Source organism: Myotis daubentonii, chromosome 1 (assembly GCF_963259705.1).
Source record: "Myotis daubentonii chromosome 1, mMyoDau2.1, whole genome shotgun sequence".
Lineage (NCBI taxonomy): Eukaryota > Metazoa > Chordata > Mammalia > Chiroptera > Vespertilionidae > Myotis > Myotis daubentonii.
This window is the reverse complement of record NC_081840.1, coordinates 94,540,262-94,558,743: the sequence shown is the minus strand read 5'-3', so window position 1 is coordinate 94,558,743 and position 18,482 is coordinate 94,540,262. Positions and strand designations below refer to the sequence as shown.

Genomic DNA, 18,482 nt, shown 5'->3' with positions numbered 1-18,482 from the left:
ATAGAGAGAAGCTCAATGAATAATATCCCTGTGTTCTGGCCTCCATTTTGCATGCAGTGGTATCTCGGAAAATGAGCTTTTGTGCTTGTGGGTAGCCACTAGCTATTCTTATTTTTGTCTAGAAATAATGTTGTAATCACTATATCACAACAAATTGATTAGTAGTTTGTGTGTGTGTGATTTAAATGGTGCATAAGGCTTTATACCTACACCAAGGCACTAATGCCCAGAGACAGTGAACTATCCTTTCTTTCAGCAGAGACAATGTTAATGTGATTATGCTGTAGGAAATGGGAGAACTGTCAATTGTGCTGGAGGATTATGTCACCTCTATTAATTAGGAAATGAATAATGAGACATGTGGGCAGTTTAGAACGAGAAGCAATTAGCAGGTGGGGGACCAGAAGGGTCAATCTTGAGTCTACTGAGTTTTTATAAATGAAAATTATTATGTAGAAATTTAAGATTAAAAGGCAGTAAGGAGCGGGTCTAATTGGAATGCATTATAGGAGTGCCTTAGGAACGCGAACAGAGGTCCAAATTAAAAAGTCTTCACTCTCCTAGAACAGAGGGTGAGGGCTCTTGAAGTAAGAGGGATGAGAAGCTTCTGCCTTCAGCCCTTGTGGTTGAGGTAGGCAGGCACTCTCAGAGACTTAGAAGCAAGCCCAAATCATCGGGATCCATTTGTGGGTTTTCTGGTTAAGAAAGTGTCCCTAAATTTACCCATCACAGCCCAGATTGCCATTGACAAGTATGGGCGAGGATTTGGGCTTTTTGAGGAGCAGGGGATAAAGTGAAAAAACAAACAAACTTATGCACCCCACCCAATCTTCTTACTTTGCCTGAATTATAGAATTAACAACACCGGGAGAAGTGGCATCATCCTATCTAATAAAAGAGTATAATGCAAATTGACCATCACTCCAACACACACGATGGCCACCCCCATGTGGACACTAGATGGCCGGCAGGAGAGGGCAGTTGGGGTGACCAGGCCAGTAGGGGAGGGCAGCTAGGGGCAATTGGGCCAGCAGGGGAGCAGTTAGGCATCAATCAGGCTGGCAGGAGAGTGGTTAGGGGCAATCAGGCAGTCAGGCAGAAGAGTGGTTAGGAGCCAGCAGTCCTGGATTGTGAGAGGGATGTCTGACTGCCCTAAATGGCCAGTTGAACATCCCTCGAGGGGTCCCAGATTGGAGAGGGTGCAGGCTGGGCTGAGAAACACACAGCCTCCTCCCCCCATGCACGAATTTTGTGCACCGGGCCTCTAGTTTAAAAATAAAAAGGCATGAGTTTGGCATCAAACTAGGGTTACAATTGTCATTTTATTATCTTGTTAGCAAAATTTTTAATCTCTTTGAATTTCAGTTTTCTCAGTTGTAAAATGGGAATGATGTTATTAAGCAGGGTTATTGGTAAAACTAGAAAATGGTTGGCAAATATTCTAAAAATAAGCTTATAATAAGGCTTTATTTAGCAGTTTAGATTATGGTGATGATTATCTAGGTTAGGGAAACTATTCTTTGCCAGTAATCTGTCTTCCTGGTTATTGTTCTCTGTACATATAAGGAAACACAGAATAATTGCATCTTGACTTCTGTATACAGCCTTGTGTATGGAACTTCAGAATGCAGCTCAGTGAGGAAGAGAAGTGCAGGTCATTCCATCCTTTAAGTGCTGGAAGATTCAGCCAGTTACAAAGTAATCATGTAAAAAAAAAGTGGGGAATTTTAAAGGTGAAAATATAGAAAGTATCTTTTATATCACGCAGTAGGAAAAAAATTTGCAATAAATGAGTTTCCTGCATAGCAAAGCTGCATCACTTTGTCAGGGAGCACACTTGCCTCTTTCTGTTCAAAATGATGTAGAACCTACCACATATTTGACAGAATTGAAAATCCCACGTAGTAGTCAGCTTTGTTCATTTCCCTCATATGTTCAAAACCTCATCCCTTCTCACTGCTGCTACATTAAGTGACAGTCCTTCATCTGCTGTGTTCAATGGCCACTATGATCCCAGGCTACCTTTCCAGTGGCAAATTCCATCAACCACTCATTTCTGGGTTTGGATCCAAGTGCCTCCAGGCACAGGCTTTGAGATTTAAACAAGTTCTGGAAACTTAATGAGGTCAGTAGTTTTCTCATATTTAAGATAGGGGTAAATACTAATACACATTTGTATTAGTTTCATATTGCTATGGTAACAAATTACCACACACTTGGTGGATTAAGACAGCACAGATTTATTTTCTTACTGCTCTGGTCAGAAGTTCAAAAGTGGGTCTTACAGGGCTAAAATCATGAGGTTTAGGGCTGTGTTACTTTTGGAGGTTCCAGGGGAGAACCTGTTTTTACCCTTTGCAAGCTTCTAGGACTGCCTGCCTTCCTTAGCTTATGCCCCCTTCTGGCAATGGCATCACTCTGGCTGCTTCTGCAACCCATCTCCTCTGACTATGGTCCTACTTGAATAATCCAGGGCACTCTACTACCCCTGTACTAAAACCCTTAACCTATTTATAGCTGCAAGATATAAAGGCAATGAGAAGGAGGAGGCCTTGCAAAATAACATTCACAGGTTCCAGGGATTAAGACATAGATATCTTTAGAGGGCTGCTATTTTGTCTGCCATAGTATTCTGTAGTGTTGTAAATATAAACGATGTGTTTTACACACACACACACACACACACACACACACACACACACACTGTCCTTAGCATTGTGTTGTACACAATAAACCATGGCCATCCTCCCACACTCCCCTTATGTGTATAGACTCAGACAGGGTCTGGCTCTGGAATGCATTCTGCTTTGGTCAGCTTGCCTTTCTTGACTTCCCTCTACCTTACCTGTTGTTTTTGTCTGTTGACACCTACGCATCCTTCCATTTCAAGTTCCCACTTCTCCCTGAATGGTGTTATTTAGGAATGATCTCTGAAGAAAAGCTTTTCTTCAAAACACATTTGAATTTCCTCAATGGGGAAGGTGTCCAGGCTCATTGGGAACCAAGTTGAGAGGGCTTGGTCACCAGCGCACACCAATCCTATTTAGATGGGTATTCTGGACAACACAAGGAGTGACCTTGGCTGCACAGTAGAGAGTTACTGACATTTCATCAATAGGATATTAGTCCAGCTAGAACAGCTAGTACAAAGCTTAAATTAGCCAGAGAGTGATTTTGCATAGATGTATATTGATTATTCTCTCTTTATTTTTCCCAAAGATTCTCCACTTCATTAAATAACTTAATGGAAAAACAGTATACGTTCATAGTAAAATGGGTCAAAATTAAGTCTCCCAACCAGTCTCTCTCTCTCTCTCTCTCTCTCTCTCTCTCTCTCTCTCTTTCTCCCTGTTATGCAAATGGGAACATAATAGGCACTTGGCTCTGCACTGTTATTTTTCACTTAACAGTATATCTTGGCGATAATTCCATATTAGCACACATAAATCTACTTGATTATTTTAAATGACTGCATAGTTCTTCATTGCAATTTTAGATTGTAATTTACTTAACTCATTCCCTATTGATGGATGTGTAGGATATTTTCAATGTTCACTATTTCAAACTTTTAGCGATTTTTTTAACCTGATTATAATAGGCCTTCTATTTTTTTATGTAGATACAGCCAAATGTCCCTTTAATGTAGTAATTATTATAACCATAATGACTCGGGTTGTATTTTGTTTGTTTTTTGGTGAGGGAACTTGAAAGACTAATTAGAGTACAGTGATGTTGGTGTGGAGCTCAAAAGCATTTTCTTTCAAGTTACCTGTTCATATATCTTCCCTGAACAAGAGTTGGAATAAGCTTAAAAGAGTGCTTAAAATAAGAGCCTTTCAGAGAGGCTCCCGGTGAGTGGGCATAGCCATGTGAGGGATGGCCAGCTGGGATTAATCAGACACATTCACCCAGCTTCAGGATTATGGATTTATTCACCATTTGGCCGTGATGTACACTAGCCACTCCAAGGACTGTGTGCTTGGCCTTAGGACATTGGATCTTCATAGCAGTCATAGGAGAAAGGGACGTGAGGATCTTAGGTCTTGTCCCTTCCATGAGGGATGGGAGTGAGAAAGGGGAGGGTCATTCTGAAGAGCCACCCATGTAGGGAGAATCTTTGTCAAACAGGAGATCTGTGAAGGCACAATGAGAAGTATCACCGAGGAGGTCTGCCCAATTGACAAAGAAAGCTGGAGCTCCAGTTTCATCCAGGTCACTATCCCTATCATCCAGGTCAACTATACCTTTGCACAAATGCATATACAACCAACACAGACACTTTATGAACCTTTAGTGTTACTAGTCTCTTAGTTGCAGCTACAAGGAGACTTTGTAATCCCAAGAGAACTAAATCTTTGATCCTGCCACCACCTCCCCAAACCAGACTTTTATTAATGCTCCCTACTGGTGTGCTAAGAAAAAATGACTAGCCTGGCTGGTGTGGTTCAGGGGTTGAACGTCAACCTACCAACCAGGAGGTCACAGTTTGATTCCTAGTCAGGGCACATGTCTGGGTTTTGGGCTTGATCTCCAGTGTGGGGTGTGCAGGAGGCAGCCAATCAGTGATTCTCTGTCATCATTGTTGTTTCTGTCTTTCTCTCCTACTCCATTCCTCTCTGAAATAAAAAAAAAATATTTAAAAAATATGACTGACTCGGTTTCCATATCAACCTTTCACAAGTGACTGGTGGAGAGCAGAAATAAAATATAGGACTCTGTCAGAGAATTGAAGGGGGTAAGTTGTGCTATTAAATGAAGAACGTTCTTTAAAAGGTATGCACTCATTTGGAATTTGTCTTCTGTGTTTGGATCAGTGAAGCAATTAACAATAATGATTCAGCACCACAAAATTTTTTTTTAAGAAACCAAAGATGTCACACGTGGTGACTATGCTGGTGTTATGAAGCCTTCCCCTGTGACAAGCATTGTCATACCCAAATCCCCAGTGGCTTCAGACACAGGGATGCATGTGGAATGAAAACTGATCTGGGCAGAACTCAGGCTAATGGTGTAAATATTTAAGAACATCTCATCATGGTTCTTAAAGCTTACTGATAATTATCAAAGGTTGCTGGTAATTGTGGAATTTACCAATTAAAGAGGAAGATGGGATTTTTTTTGAGTGAAAAAGAATAGCTATTTTTAGTAGGACTCTCCCCATTCTAAGGCGTAACTTATTGAAGTTAAGGATATGTCTCTAATTTGAACTGGTTGGTGAGGCATGGGTCCAAATTAATGAGAGCCTGAGTTATAGGTTATTTTTAAGAAATGAAACTTTAATATTTTTAGTGAACATATGGCTTACAATATAATTGCCAAGTAGAGGGTTTTAGAAGACACACTCTAATGAATAGATGTTATATTTAAACTGGAAGCCTATTGCACGAAGATTCGAGCAATAGGCCTTCCTTCCCCTGGCTGCTGGCACTAGTTTTCCTCCGGCACCCAGTACCCAGGCCTTTGGTCCAGTGGCAGCGAGGCTTGGCTTCTCCCGTCTGGCTGCAGTGAGGCTTGGCTTCTCCCCTCTTCAGTCTTCACTCCGGCCGGAGCCTTCAGTCTTTGCTCTGTGCCTGCATATGCAAATTAACTGCCATCTTTGTTGGGTGAATTTGCATAGTCGCCCTGATTGGCTGGTGGGCATAGCGGAGTGACACCAATTTGCATGTTTCTCTTTTATTAGTGTAGATAGGACACCAATTTTCATGCACACATATTTGTTTTTGAAGCATGTGAAAGCAAGACTTTGCTTTGCTTTCCTTTGTTTGCTTGGCAGAACATTATTTTTCAGATTGGGTATGGCTTTTTTTAGGTCAGTAGGCTGAATTAGCACTACAAGATGCATTAATAGTATGTGAACTAGTGAAAACTTCAAACTGAAGATTCCACCAGAAAGAGTTTGATGTCACTTCTAAAATTGCCTAATTTCTTCCATGGTGAGTTGCTTAGACACTAAGACCACCCAACTTCACACCTGTTATCTGTTTGGATTTCCTGGGATCAGTAAGACTATTGCTTGGGTTAGTAGCCAGGCTCTCCTATTTTAAGAATTGATTCTGATCTGGAACAATAGGTCTAAAAGACACCTACTTGTTTATTTTTTTATTGTCTAAAGACAAATGCCACCAACTTTATTTTTTAAATATTTTTTTATTGATTTCAGAGAGGAAGGGAGAGGGAGTGAGAGATAGAAACATTAATGATGAGAGAGAATCATTTATTGGCTGCCTCCTGCATGCCCCACACTGCAGATGGTGTCTGTATCTCGGGTGTGTGCCCTGACTGGGAATTGAACTGTGACCTCCTGGTTGATAGATTGGCATTCAACCACTGAGCCACACCAACTGAGCCCAACTTCATTTTTTATTCTTTTGTGTGTGTGTGTTTTCCCCCTACCAGTCCTGGCATGCCACTGGGGAAAATAGTATGCTTAGAGGAAAAAAATATTTTAATTTACCGTCCAAGAACTGGGGGTAATGTTTGACAGCCCAATTGCCCAGCACAGTAATGGTAATAAGCTAGAGGTAATGTCATTAATAAAGTTAATAACACAATCAATCTGATTTGTATGTAGAATGACTAAAAAGCTCAAAAAGGCAATGATTCAATAATAGCTTACTCTAAGCTAATAGGGCAGATCATGTCAGCACCATCTGATAATTTCTTGGTCTAATTTGGGATGGATATAATTTTACTGAACTATCAGTTTAGTGCACTGTAGTGAACCAGACAGCTCTGGAATTCCTAGTTCTTGTTGAAAATCAGAGGCATCTTTTTAAGGATTTACCAGTGCAATTGGATGGACATTTGTACCCATCACAGTAGGTTGTCAGAGGCTAAATGTTTGTCCATTTTGTGAATAAATTGCTCTTGTATGAGAAAATACTTTATTTTTGAATTATGTGACTTAGAGGCGGCAGCCCATGAACTCATTTTAGATGCTATCTGATATTTTTCTTAACTTCAGGTTAAAGATCATTAGAAATCAGGAAAGCGGGATCCATAGATTCTTGTTTTTGCGTTTTATGATTATAATGGGTAGTGTGTAGGTGGTTACCCAGCACACCTCTGGCTCGGCCTGACTCTGAGTTTTGATCTCAATATATAGCAGCAGATCTAGAGGCAAGGTACTCAGAATAGCTCTAGGATTTTTTAACAACTAGAAGGCAAATGCCTATCTTTAGTTCCAAAACCTTTAAATGTCTCTTTTCAGCCAAGGCATCCTCAGGGCACCTGTGTTTTGTGCTGCTTGCTCAAGGAACTTGGGAATATAAGCAATTCCCAGAGCTTAGCCCCACTTCTCTTCTTTGTCTCCCACTGGTCAATTGGAGCTGGATCATATCACCCAGGGGACTGGGTGCATACCCTCAGGTGGGCTTTATGGCATGGCCGGCCTACCATTGCATCCTAAGGATTCCATTCTTAAAACCAACTAGATAAAAGCACAATAAAACAAAACAGCTTTTTAAAAGAGCCATAATTTGTGAAGTTAAAATACAAAGTAGCTGTCTAGAATTCTTTAGTCAGTATAGCGAATGTGACTGTTTTCCTCGAGTTTTGAAAATTCAGCTCTCAAAAGTGTGTTTATTTCCCTGGGTACCTGGAGGAAGCAGCCTCAGACTGAGCTGCCTCCAGGTGCTGATCTGATTTTCTTTGAAATGTGGAAGAAAAAGGAGAAGGCTTCAACTTTTGTAATTTGTGAAGCTTATTTTCAGGAGCTAAAAATACATATTTAGTATTTCAAGAATAACTTTTTGTTTGACCTTTTCAGTAATTTGTCATAGAGATTTAATTTAGATAGAAATGGTGTGTTTTTAAAAATAGGATAATATTTTTTTAAAATTAAGTATCGTGTCACAACCTGAAAGAAATGTAATTTTCAAAACACTGGGATTTTATTTCTCTCACTAGAGACTCAGTGCATGAATTTGTGCATGGGTGGGGTCCCTTGGCCTGGCCGGCGATCTAGGCCTATCAGGGGGCTGGCAGGTGGGGGAGGGGGAGGGACCCAGGGAGGTTGGCCAGTCAGCCCCCTAATTGGGGCCTATCTGGGGTGGGGCTGGTTGGCCAGGGGGAGGGGCCATGGGAGGTTGGCCAGCTGCAGACAGTTGGCTATGAGAGCGCACTGACCACCAGGGGGCAGCTCCTGAGTTGAGAGTCTGTCCCCTGGTGGTCAGTGTGCGTCATAGCAACTGGTTGTTTCAGTAGTTTGGTGATAATGGTTGCTTAGGCTTTTATATATATAGATCATTATGTATTTTCTAAAGTCTTTATCAAAATCTGACCTCTCTTCTTTCCCAGTGAATTTTACTTATTTAACAAGGGTGAAGGTTTATGAGGATAAATGTCATATCATAAATTCATAAATTTAACATTTTTACCATCAAGACCAGTTGAAAGTGGGTTACTGAAACTGTGGAAAGCAAAACCAGGGGGAAGGGATACCACTATATATCATTTTTTTGTATGGATCTGCAACACATACAAAATGTGGAATGCTAGATGGAGAATCAGAGGAGAGCCCCAAATAATGGTGATCATCAAAACTGCCTTGGGCACCAGGTGGTACAAGTATTGTTGGGTATGGAAATACAGAAAAAATGATTTAGGACTCCCGCTCTCACACAGACAAGCACATAAAGGAAAACAATGGAACATGTAAGTGGGTTTTGGTAGGTGTAAGCCAAGTGTGTGAGCCTTAGAACCAGGGTGTCATTCTGTCTGGTTGGGAGGCAGTTGAGAAAGCCTTCAAAGAGAAGGAAATATACCAAGTAGGCCCTTTAAAATATAAATGGAATCTTGCCAAAGAGAAAGAATTGGGAATAGTGTCCCAGGAAGGGGGAGGGAGGCAGGCAGGACTTACCTGCCAACTGACTAACGTGGTTGGGTGAGGGAGATGTCTATATGGTGGGGTGTATTTGTGTTGGGAAGATGGGTTCAGTGGTAGAGGAGCTCTCAAAGTTGGAGTCAGGTTGGGAAGAACTTTGAATGCCCTGGGTAACATGCAAAGGAGTTAAAACTTTATCCTGTGTAGGTGTGAAACCAAAAAATTTTAAGTAGGGTAGTAACGTAATCAGATCTTTGCAGTAGCAGGTAGGAGAAAGCAGGTGGGAGGTGGGCTTGCTGGGGCAGAGGAGCCAGGAGAGAGTCCTGGAAGGAGTCCACAGTGAAATAACTGGAACTTAAACCAGAACAGTGGTGTAGGGATGGAACAGACAGGCATTTGAGAGACTTTTTAACAGAAAACCTGAATATACTTGATGATGGAAATGAGAGAGAGGAGTGAAATAGGGTGTGTTTCTGGATCAGTAGAAATGAGAGAGAATAGAGGAGAGAGAAGCTTTGAGATGAAGATACTGTGTTTTACTTTGGTGATGGTGCTCTTGAGAGGCTGGTCAGGAGATTTACCTAGAAAGACCCAGTAGGCATCTGGAAAGAGGAGATTTGCACATGAGAGAGATTAAAACTTTGATAAAGGTTAGGGGGCCATGATGAGGTAGGTGGAAACTGGAAACAACTGATTTTCCAGGGGGAGGGTGTGGAATAGGATGGATGGAGAGCTGAGGGTGCAACCTTGGGGATCACTGACATTTGAAGGAAGAGAAGCAGGTGGCGATGGAGAGAAAATGGTGGAAGGAGAGAACTATGTTATAGAACCAAGAAGAAGAGAGAGTTTTATGAAGGAGGCCAAGACTTTCAGATGCCACACAAAAGACCAATAGGATGAGCACAAGAAAAAGCCATTGGAATGAGCAGCTGGGAAATCCCATCTCATAGGGGCCCAGATTTCCCGATTCCAGTCAAGTGGTGGTGGGGAGAAGTCAGACTGCAGAGAGCAGGGGGCCTGGGTGGGTGGAGCCAGCCACCCACAGGCTGCCATTTCAGTATACAAATGCAATTCAGACTGGCTGGAGGCTCCTAGTATTGAGTTTTAGACACACAGTGCTTGTATTTCAGATGATAGAGTGCAACTTGCTTTGACCTCTTTGTATTTTAAAACTTTGTAATTCTCTGTCCCAGTTTATGTACCCAGGGAATTTATTTCTTTGGGTTGTCTGAAGGTTTTATGGGCTCTCAAATCATTTTTCTTGTTGTCTTCCTTCTTGCCACCAGTCCTCTCTCAGCCTGCCTCCAGCTCCCTATCTTTTCCCACCGCCCACAGAAACACGCCAACATCATTTTATTATGTAATAACATTGAAAGTGCCCAAATTCTTCATTCATGAGTTTCTGTTTCTGGTATTTTTAATTAGCTTGCTGGAACAGGGAAGTATCTTCTAGTGATTTCTATGTATTGAGAGAACAATAAAAATTTATGCTAATCTATATCCCCTAGGCCCGTGGTCGGCAAACTGCGGCTCGCGAGCCACATGTGGCTCTTTGGACCCTTGAGGGTGGCTCTTCTTAAACCTTAGGAGTACCCTAATTAAGTTAATAACAATGTACCTACCTATATAGTTTAAGTTTAAAAAATTTGGCTCTCAAAAGAAATTTCAATTGTTGTACTGTTGATATTTGGCTCTGTTGACTAATGAGTTTGCCGACCACTGCCTGGCCCTAGGCAGACCAGAGAGCTTTGTCTTTGGAAAGCCTGAGGAAGGTAAATGAACAATGGGTTTGGCTAAAGAAGCAGGTGGATTTGCACACTCAGGGAGGATGGCAGTTCCCCAAAATGCAGGGTCCCCCAAATGCTGTTACCTTCTAGGCATGTGAGGCAGACTCCCAGCCAGCAGTGTGCATCAATCCAGCTCAGTGTATTGAAAAGGACCTCAATATTCTTTTCTGTCCATTACTACCTGTGCTACTGAGCCTCAGCGTCTGCATTTGTGTAATGGAGGTGATGGTAACTTCTGTGCACTTCTTGATGTTGTTGAATTGAATTAGTTGATATATGCCAAGGCTCTTTGTAAATATCTAGTGGTGCACAACATCTGGTGCCCCACAGTTATTCATAGATTTTCTTTCTCCTGTAGGGAGGTAATGAGTAAAAGGTTTTATCAGATTTTTCCCATGTATCTATCTCAGGTAATGCCATTTAGTAGAACCAGGCAGACTTTTTATTTATTTTTATTTTTTACTAGAGGCCCAGTGCATGGACTCGTGCACTGGAGGCGTCCCTCAGCCTGGCCTGTGGGGATTAGTGGACCTCCACACCTCCACAGCCCAACCTTACCCTACAGCTTATTGGGCTCCAGCCCACTGTCCGTGTTGATCCTGCACAGCATGAAGTGTTGTGTGAAGCAGCAGGAGGCCGGGGAGAAGCCTGAGCCCTAGCTGGGCATTGCGCTGCACTCTTCATCCTGGCCCCACTGTGCCTGCTGCTGCCGCAGCTTGGGCACTCAGGGGGAGTGTCTGCGGGAGAGGCTGGTGCAGCTGCGCTCATCAGGTGCCAGCTGTGAGCCTGGCGTCTGGTGCCTGTCTGTCAGCTGAGCGGTGCTCCCACTGTGGGAGCACACTGACCACCAGAGGGCAGCTCCTGCGTTGAGCATCTTCCCCCTGGTGGTCAGTGGTTGTTATAGCTACTGGTCAGTCGTCTGGTCGCTTAGGCTTTTATATATATAGATTGTGTTAAAACATGTATAAATAACATAAAATGTACCATTTTAGCCATTTTTGAGTGTACAGTTTAGTGACATTGAATACATTCACATTGTTATAAAACCATCATCACCATTACCTCTAAAACTTTTTTATCTTCTCAAACAGAGACTCTGTACCCATTAAACAATACCCCCTGCCCCCCGCCTTTTCCCTTTCTCCAGCCCCTGGCAACCACCATTCTACTTTCTGTCTATGAATTTGAGTACTCTAGGTACTTCATATATGTGGGGTTATACACTATTTATCCTTTCAATTCTGGCCTTATATTTAACTTAGAATAAGGCCTTCAAGCCCTGGCCGGTTTGGCTCACTGGATAGAGCGTCGGCCTGGGGACTGAAAAGTCCCAGGTTCGATTCCAGTCAAGGGCATGTACCTTGGTTGCGGGCACATCCCCAGTGGGGAGTGTGCAGGAGGCAGCTGATGGATGCTTCTCTCTCCTCGATGTCTCTAGCTCTCTATTCCTTTCCCTTCCTCTCAGTAAAAGATCGGTGAAATATTTATTTAAAAAAAAATAAAAAGAATAAGGCCTTTAAGGTTCATTAAAGTTGTAACCTGTGTCAGAATTTCATTCCTTTTGATGGCTGAGTATTCCATGGCATGTCTGTACCACATACGTTTGAGCCCCAGCTTTCAATTTTGGTAGGTTATACCCAAAATTGAAATTTTCAAGCTGACTTTCAGTCTGAGCTGAGGGACTATATAATCTTGGCTTTATGACCCTACTCAGTACCTGTTGATAGAGACTACCAGAGTCACGAGGGGGCACCCCGGCCTTCTGGGGCATGCCCTGTGCCCTTTCACAGGTGCCTCATGTCAAGCCCCCAGATGCTTAGCTCATGAAGCCCTTTATGGGTCTATGCCCATTGTCCAACCCTCAGCATGGGGTCACAGATGGTCCATTCCTCCTGAAGTAAGGGACAAAGGTAGAGAAACTTGTGATCCAGGAGCTGCCTTACCTTGACCTCAGCTTCCTGCAGCAGCCACCAGCAGTGGACCTGATGGCGATCTCTAGCCCCCTCCCATAATGTCATGGTCAAGGAATAGATTCACATAGAAACCTCACCTCCCGCTCAGGGAAAGAATGATCCACGGAACAAGGAACTTTCCCCTATGTGCCCCTGATAGCTACAGCTAAGCACAGGACTCCTCTGTTGGCCGTAGTCTGTTACTGCTGCTGGTGGAAATCATGTTCTTTCATGAGGAAAGCATTCCACAGACCCACACCTGGAAGATTGTGACATGGTAGGATTTATTTAGGTGGAAATAGAAGGCTGGCTGTTCCTGGGTTTCCAATGTCCCATCTGCATCCATCCCACTGTAGAAAAAATTCCAATCTTGTCTTCATCAAGCCCCAAACAAAGGCCAGTGTCCACAGTTTATGTGTCATGTGAAAGGTTAGTCCTTTGGAGCCTGTGTGGTCAGCCATGGGCCCCAGGTGGCTGCTAAAACTGCATGGCTGCTACAGAGAGAACTCGGAAAGGAACAGGGCAAGCGAGTGTTACTGGGAGGGAGAAGGAGAAGGAGAGGGAGAGAGGGAGAGAAGGAGAGGGGGAGAAAGGGGGAGAGAGGGAGAGAAACGAAGGCTTTGTTAGCTGGGATTACATTATCTTGGGCTTGGGAAGGACAAGGCTCTCTTCAAACTAACCAGTCGTCAACTCCTAAGCTTTCATGGGCTTCTGGTGGATCTGCCTCCTAACCAACCTCCTCTTTCCCAGGTTGGGCTGACAGCCTTTATGGTCACTATCTTGGCTCCTGTTGCTCATGCCTCATAGGAAGACCCCCCCGCCACCCCCGCGCTCCACCTTGACTTGTACTGCACATGTGCTTACCTCCCCCTGCTCCCCTGACACCTGCACTGGAGAGTGGGCTGCTCCCTGCATGGGGAAAGGGAGGGATATTAATCCCCGTGGCGGGGCAATGCTGCTATCCCCTGGAGTGTCAAGCTCGAGCTTCCTGATTAAACAGGCTTATTCTCCCTGGTTGATTATACTTAATAATGTCTAATTCCCTTTGCTACCTTTCTTTATTAACATTTCACCACCTAGCTAACATTACCACTCACACAGATCCTGAGGAGGCAGAGCGTGGGTGGATGCAGAGTGGGGTCTGCCAGCAGTGGTCTGTCAGAGCTCTGGCAGCTTGGTTGCCACTGCTGAAGGGTTCTCCACCTTCTGGAAAATGGACGTAGTAAGTCCAGCAAACTCAGGAGAGAAACCATTATGGTATCAGCGGCATCAGGGACCCAAGTAGCCAATAGGGAAACAGAATGAATGCATGGATTCCTCGCCCATGGTTTTAGGATCCTCACATGGTTTTAGGTCTGTCATCACTGATCTTTCTTTTCTCCAGCATAGTTCTTGTTCTGCCTCCTGGAGGATAGCAAGAGGCAGCATGTATGTAGTTGTCCACAGTTTCTTCCAGCTTAGAGACCACACTCACTTTGAGATGAATCCATCTGGGTCTGTCCCTGAGACAGAAGCCAGGGGAGAGACAACCCCTGGGCTGCAGAGGAGATGGGGGTGGGGGGGGGAGGTGCCTGAAATTGTATGAATTAGTCTTTTGGGGCAAAAGTCATTGGTAGTGACTAAATGTTACTGGGAATGTCCTATTCCATATATTACTTTATGATAAATCTATTGTGGGTTTTCATGTATTTATTATTTCATAATTGCTCTTCTGCCTGGTTCCATGTGAGGCATATGGTACTGTGAGGGGAGAACCTTACTTTGCCGATTATTTGTGGATTTGGATGGAAAGCCTCAGTTCTGACATTTTCCACTTGGTTCTGTTGTGGAATGCCTATCTTCTGCCCCTCGGGTTTATGTAATTAGATACAGACCTTGAAGATGGACGGACTTCTCTCGTGGGAGTTAATGTTCCAGTAGGAACGCTGTTCCAAACAGTTAATTGTACTAAGTGGAGTGAATTCCTCTCACTGGAACGGATTTTTAAAATATCTACTTATCTTCCTTTGACAGATGCATATCCCTTCAGATGGGGAAGGAGAGGGAGGCAAAAGTACGTTGTCCTTGCTTAGGCATCTCTTTGATGTTGACTGAAGAGCAAAGGCCCCCTAGGCATGGCTGTTGGGATGACATTGGTCCTTCCAGGGGTTTCTTTTGATGTAGGAGGGGTTGTCCCTCATCATAACTGTGTAGAAGCCACATTTGTTCTCTCTCTCAGGATATAAAAGGAAGTCTAGGCATAGAGAATGACTCAGAGGCTTGTGGTTTTCTTTGACCTGTGTGCACAGGTCCACGATACTGAGATCTGGAGTGAACACTGGAGGACTCATTGGGGGTGTTCTGCCCCCCAACCTAAGCGCATCATCCAGGCTGCTGCTGGCAAATACAGGGAGGGGGCAAGGCAGCCAGGGAGGCACTGGCTCTGGGGTTCACTGACCACAGGGGACCTCTCCGGAGAAATGGGCTGTCTGGCCTCAAGTCTTGGTTATGTTTTCAGCTTGTTGCTCTGCCCTTACAGAGTTAAATTTATATTTTTAGGCAGGAAAGTCTATCTCACTCAGGGCATCATTTGCATCTTTGTTTGGTTGGTTTAATAAAGAAACAAGATGCTTATAGAAGACTTGCATGCCACTCCCTACCAATTAATTAACCCCGTGGCGATAACACGTGTGGCACTAACTCCACTTTAGTCACATCCTTACCTGTCTGCAAAAATTTATTAAATGTTTGTGAAGTACTCTGAAATTTTCTTGGGATGGAAGGGCCTGAGAAGAATCTAGAAATTTTAGTATAGTCATACTGGTCTACTTGGGTGTGGGGGTGCCGACAGCTTCAGATGGACACCATCTTTCTCGGTAGGAAATCTTGCTGGAAGCTTCTCTGTTTGCTCCCAAGTCGCTGCTACATGACGTTCTGCATGGTAGCAAGTGGCACCGGGAGGCAGCCTAACCCATGAGGACACCCACATGTCCCTCTGCATGAGGGCACATTTGTGTGTGTAATTCCTTGCATAGAAGTTTAGTCGTAAGTGACGCTGGGTAATAAAGTATAGCAATGCCGGTGGTCATTTGCATCGCTGTTATTGCTCAGACTTTGGCAGTGGGATTAGAGGAGCCTTTGGAACTCCTAAATCCTGAACTAAACCACTCTTTTTCTCCCTCTTTCTTCACAGTGGGGCATTTTCTGAAGTGGTTTTAGCCGAAGAGAAAGCAACTGGAAAGCTCTTTGCGGTGAAGTGCATTCCTAAGAAGGCGCTGAAGGGCAAAGAAAGCAGCATAGAGAATGAGATAGCCGTGCTCAGAAAGTAAGTCCAAGAGGCACGCCTTCTTCTCCCGCTGCCTTGGGATTATCCATCCCTAATTCAAGGAGGGAGGAGGCTGTGGGCACTGGCCTCCCAGAGTTCAAAGAGGGCGACAGACCTGGCTGCAGGGAGAGGTGGGCTCTGTCAGTGACGACTGAGGCTGACGTAGTGCTTTCTTTCAGGGACATTTTCAACTATACATTGTATGTATTCTATCATTTGCAGCAGTCATTTGCGGTGGTTATTTTTTCCCTAAGATCACAGCAGTCAAGTAGACTTGGTTTTGAACTGAGACCCTGACACCTACTCTAGCGTAGTGGTTCTCAACCTTGGCTGCACATTAGAATCACCTGGGAATCTTTTTAAAATCCTGATTTCTGGGCCTCATCCTCCGGAAGTTCTATTTCTTTGTTACTAATGTTGTGTTCCCACCCCATAACAAAGAAACAGGATTTCTGGAGGATGAGGCCCAGAAATCAGGATTTTAAAAAGATTCCCCGGTGATTCTAATGTGCAGCCAAGGTTGCGAACCACTGCACTAGCAGGTGACCTTGGGCCAGTTAGTGGGCTCTGAGCCTCCTCTGTGAAATGAAGTTGATAACATCTCCCTACATATGGTTCAGGATGAAGTGAGGTGGTGCTTCACAAGTGTTTGTAAAGCGCTTCCAATAACACCTGCTATACTAAGTACTCAGTAAAGGGTAGCTGCCACCACCACTGCCGCCAGTGTTATCATTGTTGCTTTATTTTATAATAAGGAGATGAAGCTCAGAGGTTAATTTGTTCAGTGCCTTGCAGAGCCTGGAGTGCCAGCCCCACCAGTGTTATTTCCACACTCTTTCATGGGTCTTGCACTTTCCGCCACACACATGGCACCCAGAAAGTTCCATACAATTTACAATTGAAGTGCTTCACCTCTTCATTGAGTTTTACTTTTGTTCCCCGTGTGGAATAGAACCAAATCAAGATCTCACCTTTAGTATAACGGCACACACAGAACCATCCCAAAGTGACTGGACCCGCCCAAAAGATGACCTTTCACTAATGTGGTGTCCATCATGATCAAGCCATTCTGTGTCTCACAAAGTTTGGGGGAACAAACCCTTATTTGCGTTTGCCTGTTTGGAGTGTCTCTGAACCCTGTGCTATGAAATTTTTAAATAACTTCTATTAATAAAACATGTTAGAATTATCCTTGAAATTTTTTGGGTTTGGAACCAGCATCAAGCAAGAATCCTGTCCAGATAGGCAAGACAGAATGGGAGCAAGCCTTGTAGGGCCTTAAAACAAATGTCACACCCACACATCCTTCCTGAATAGGCCGCCCTCCACTTCTGTCTCAGGGACCAGCAGTGCCCTTTGAAGGATCTTCGCTGCCATCAGTACAAACCCAGTGCCACCGAGGTGGTTAGGAGAGTTCGTTCTGTTCTGTATCATGTGTGATGTGTGTTCCGGAACAGATGGGTCTGAATAGCTCTTTAGTTAAGGGTTTTCACTTATTTCTTTGGTTGTTTGGATGGTTTCTAGGTTTCCTGGATTGTTTATTAGGGACCGGAAGAGTTTCAGATTGTCCTTTGGAGGATTGCATGAAATGACTCCATGGAAGAGAATTGAGGAAAACAAATAACATTAGCATCAAGCAGGAGAACACTCTGTTAATGAAACATTTATTTAAATTGCTCATTTTCCAATATGAAATCAGCACTTGGAGAAGAGGGTATCTGCTAGGTATTAAGCTGCTGCCACGTTGCAGATATTGGACATTTTAATGGAAATTCTAGTTGGGCCCAGAGCCTTCTAGAAGCTCTGTTTTGGGCACTGGGGCTGCCCGCTGAGGAATCAAGGATGCTACCTTTATGTTTATGTGACTCCTTCATTGGCGTAGAAGCCACACATCCAGGGAAGTCAGTATTCATTCCCAGTATTATTTTTCTTCTACATGGGCAGGGGATGTGGAGGTAGACTTCATATGTTATGTTGGTTTACACCACAGTCATTCTGCTGTAATCAGTGTCTCCACCCAGTACCTCACTCAAATAATCACCACTGCCAGGGAGATGGCGCTTGAAACAGCGAGGGCCCGGGTCTGGGAGTCACTCACTTGGATAGTTTCACACTATCAGCTTTTGGAATATCTTGAAACATGAACCTTCTTTCAGGAATACAGAACACATACATCATTTCTGAGGGGATAAGAAGGTGATATCTTGCCTGGACTGATTTATTTATTTATTTATTTATTTATTTATTTATTTTGCCTCCACAAATGACTCACAAGTGGAATAAGAGGCAGTTCCATATTGTAAACAGCTGAAAGCAAAAAATCTGATCTGTAAAGAACCTGAGTTGTTTGTTGTTTGAATGCTGGCATTCAAACAGCCCAAACAGAGGTAAGGAGATGCGAGGCAGGCTGGTGTGCTGGGAGCTCCAAGTAGCTAGCTCATCAGACTGGAGCAGAGGGCTTAAGGTGAGGCACAGGAGACCTGAGGTTGGAGAGATGAGACTGGGGGTGGGGGGTGTTGTATACCTTGCTTGGACCTTGAATAACTACCAGGTTTCTGATTGGATAACTAGATCATTGTAAATAGGGTTCCAGAGATCCGCTTTGTTGCACATTC

At 43.8% G+C, this 18,482-nt stretch overlaps 1 protein-coding gene across 3 annotated transcripts in view; it reads left to right on the top strand.

Moving 5' to 3' along the window:
- Positions 1 to 18,482, top strand: part of CAMK1D (calcium/calmodulin dependent protein kinase ID) — a 391,598-nt gene that overhangs the window by 147,361 nt on the left and 225,755 nt on the right. For 2 of the 3 annotated variants that reach the window (XM_059711259.1, XM_059711260.1), the window contains exon 2: positions 15,736 to 15,867. The exons of the other annotated variant lie outside the window; for it this stretch is intronic. In XM_059711259.1, coding sequence (XP_059567242.1) covers positions 15,736 to 15,867 — 132 coding nt within the window. The remainder of the gene's footprint in view (positions 1 to 15,735; positions 15,868 to 18,482) is intronic. 3 annotated transcript variants of the gene reach the window in all.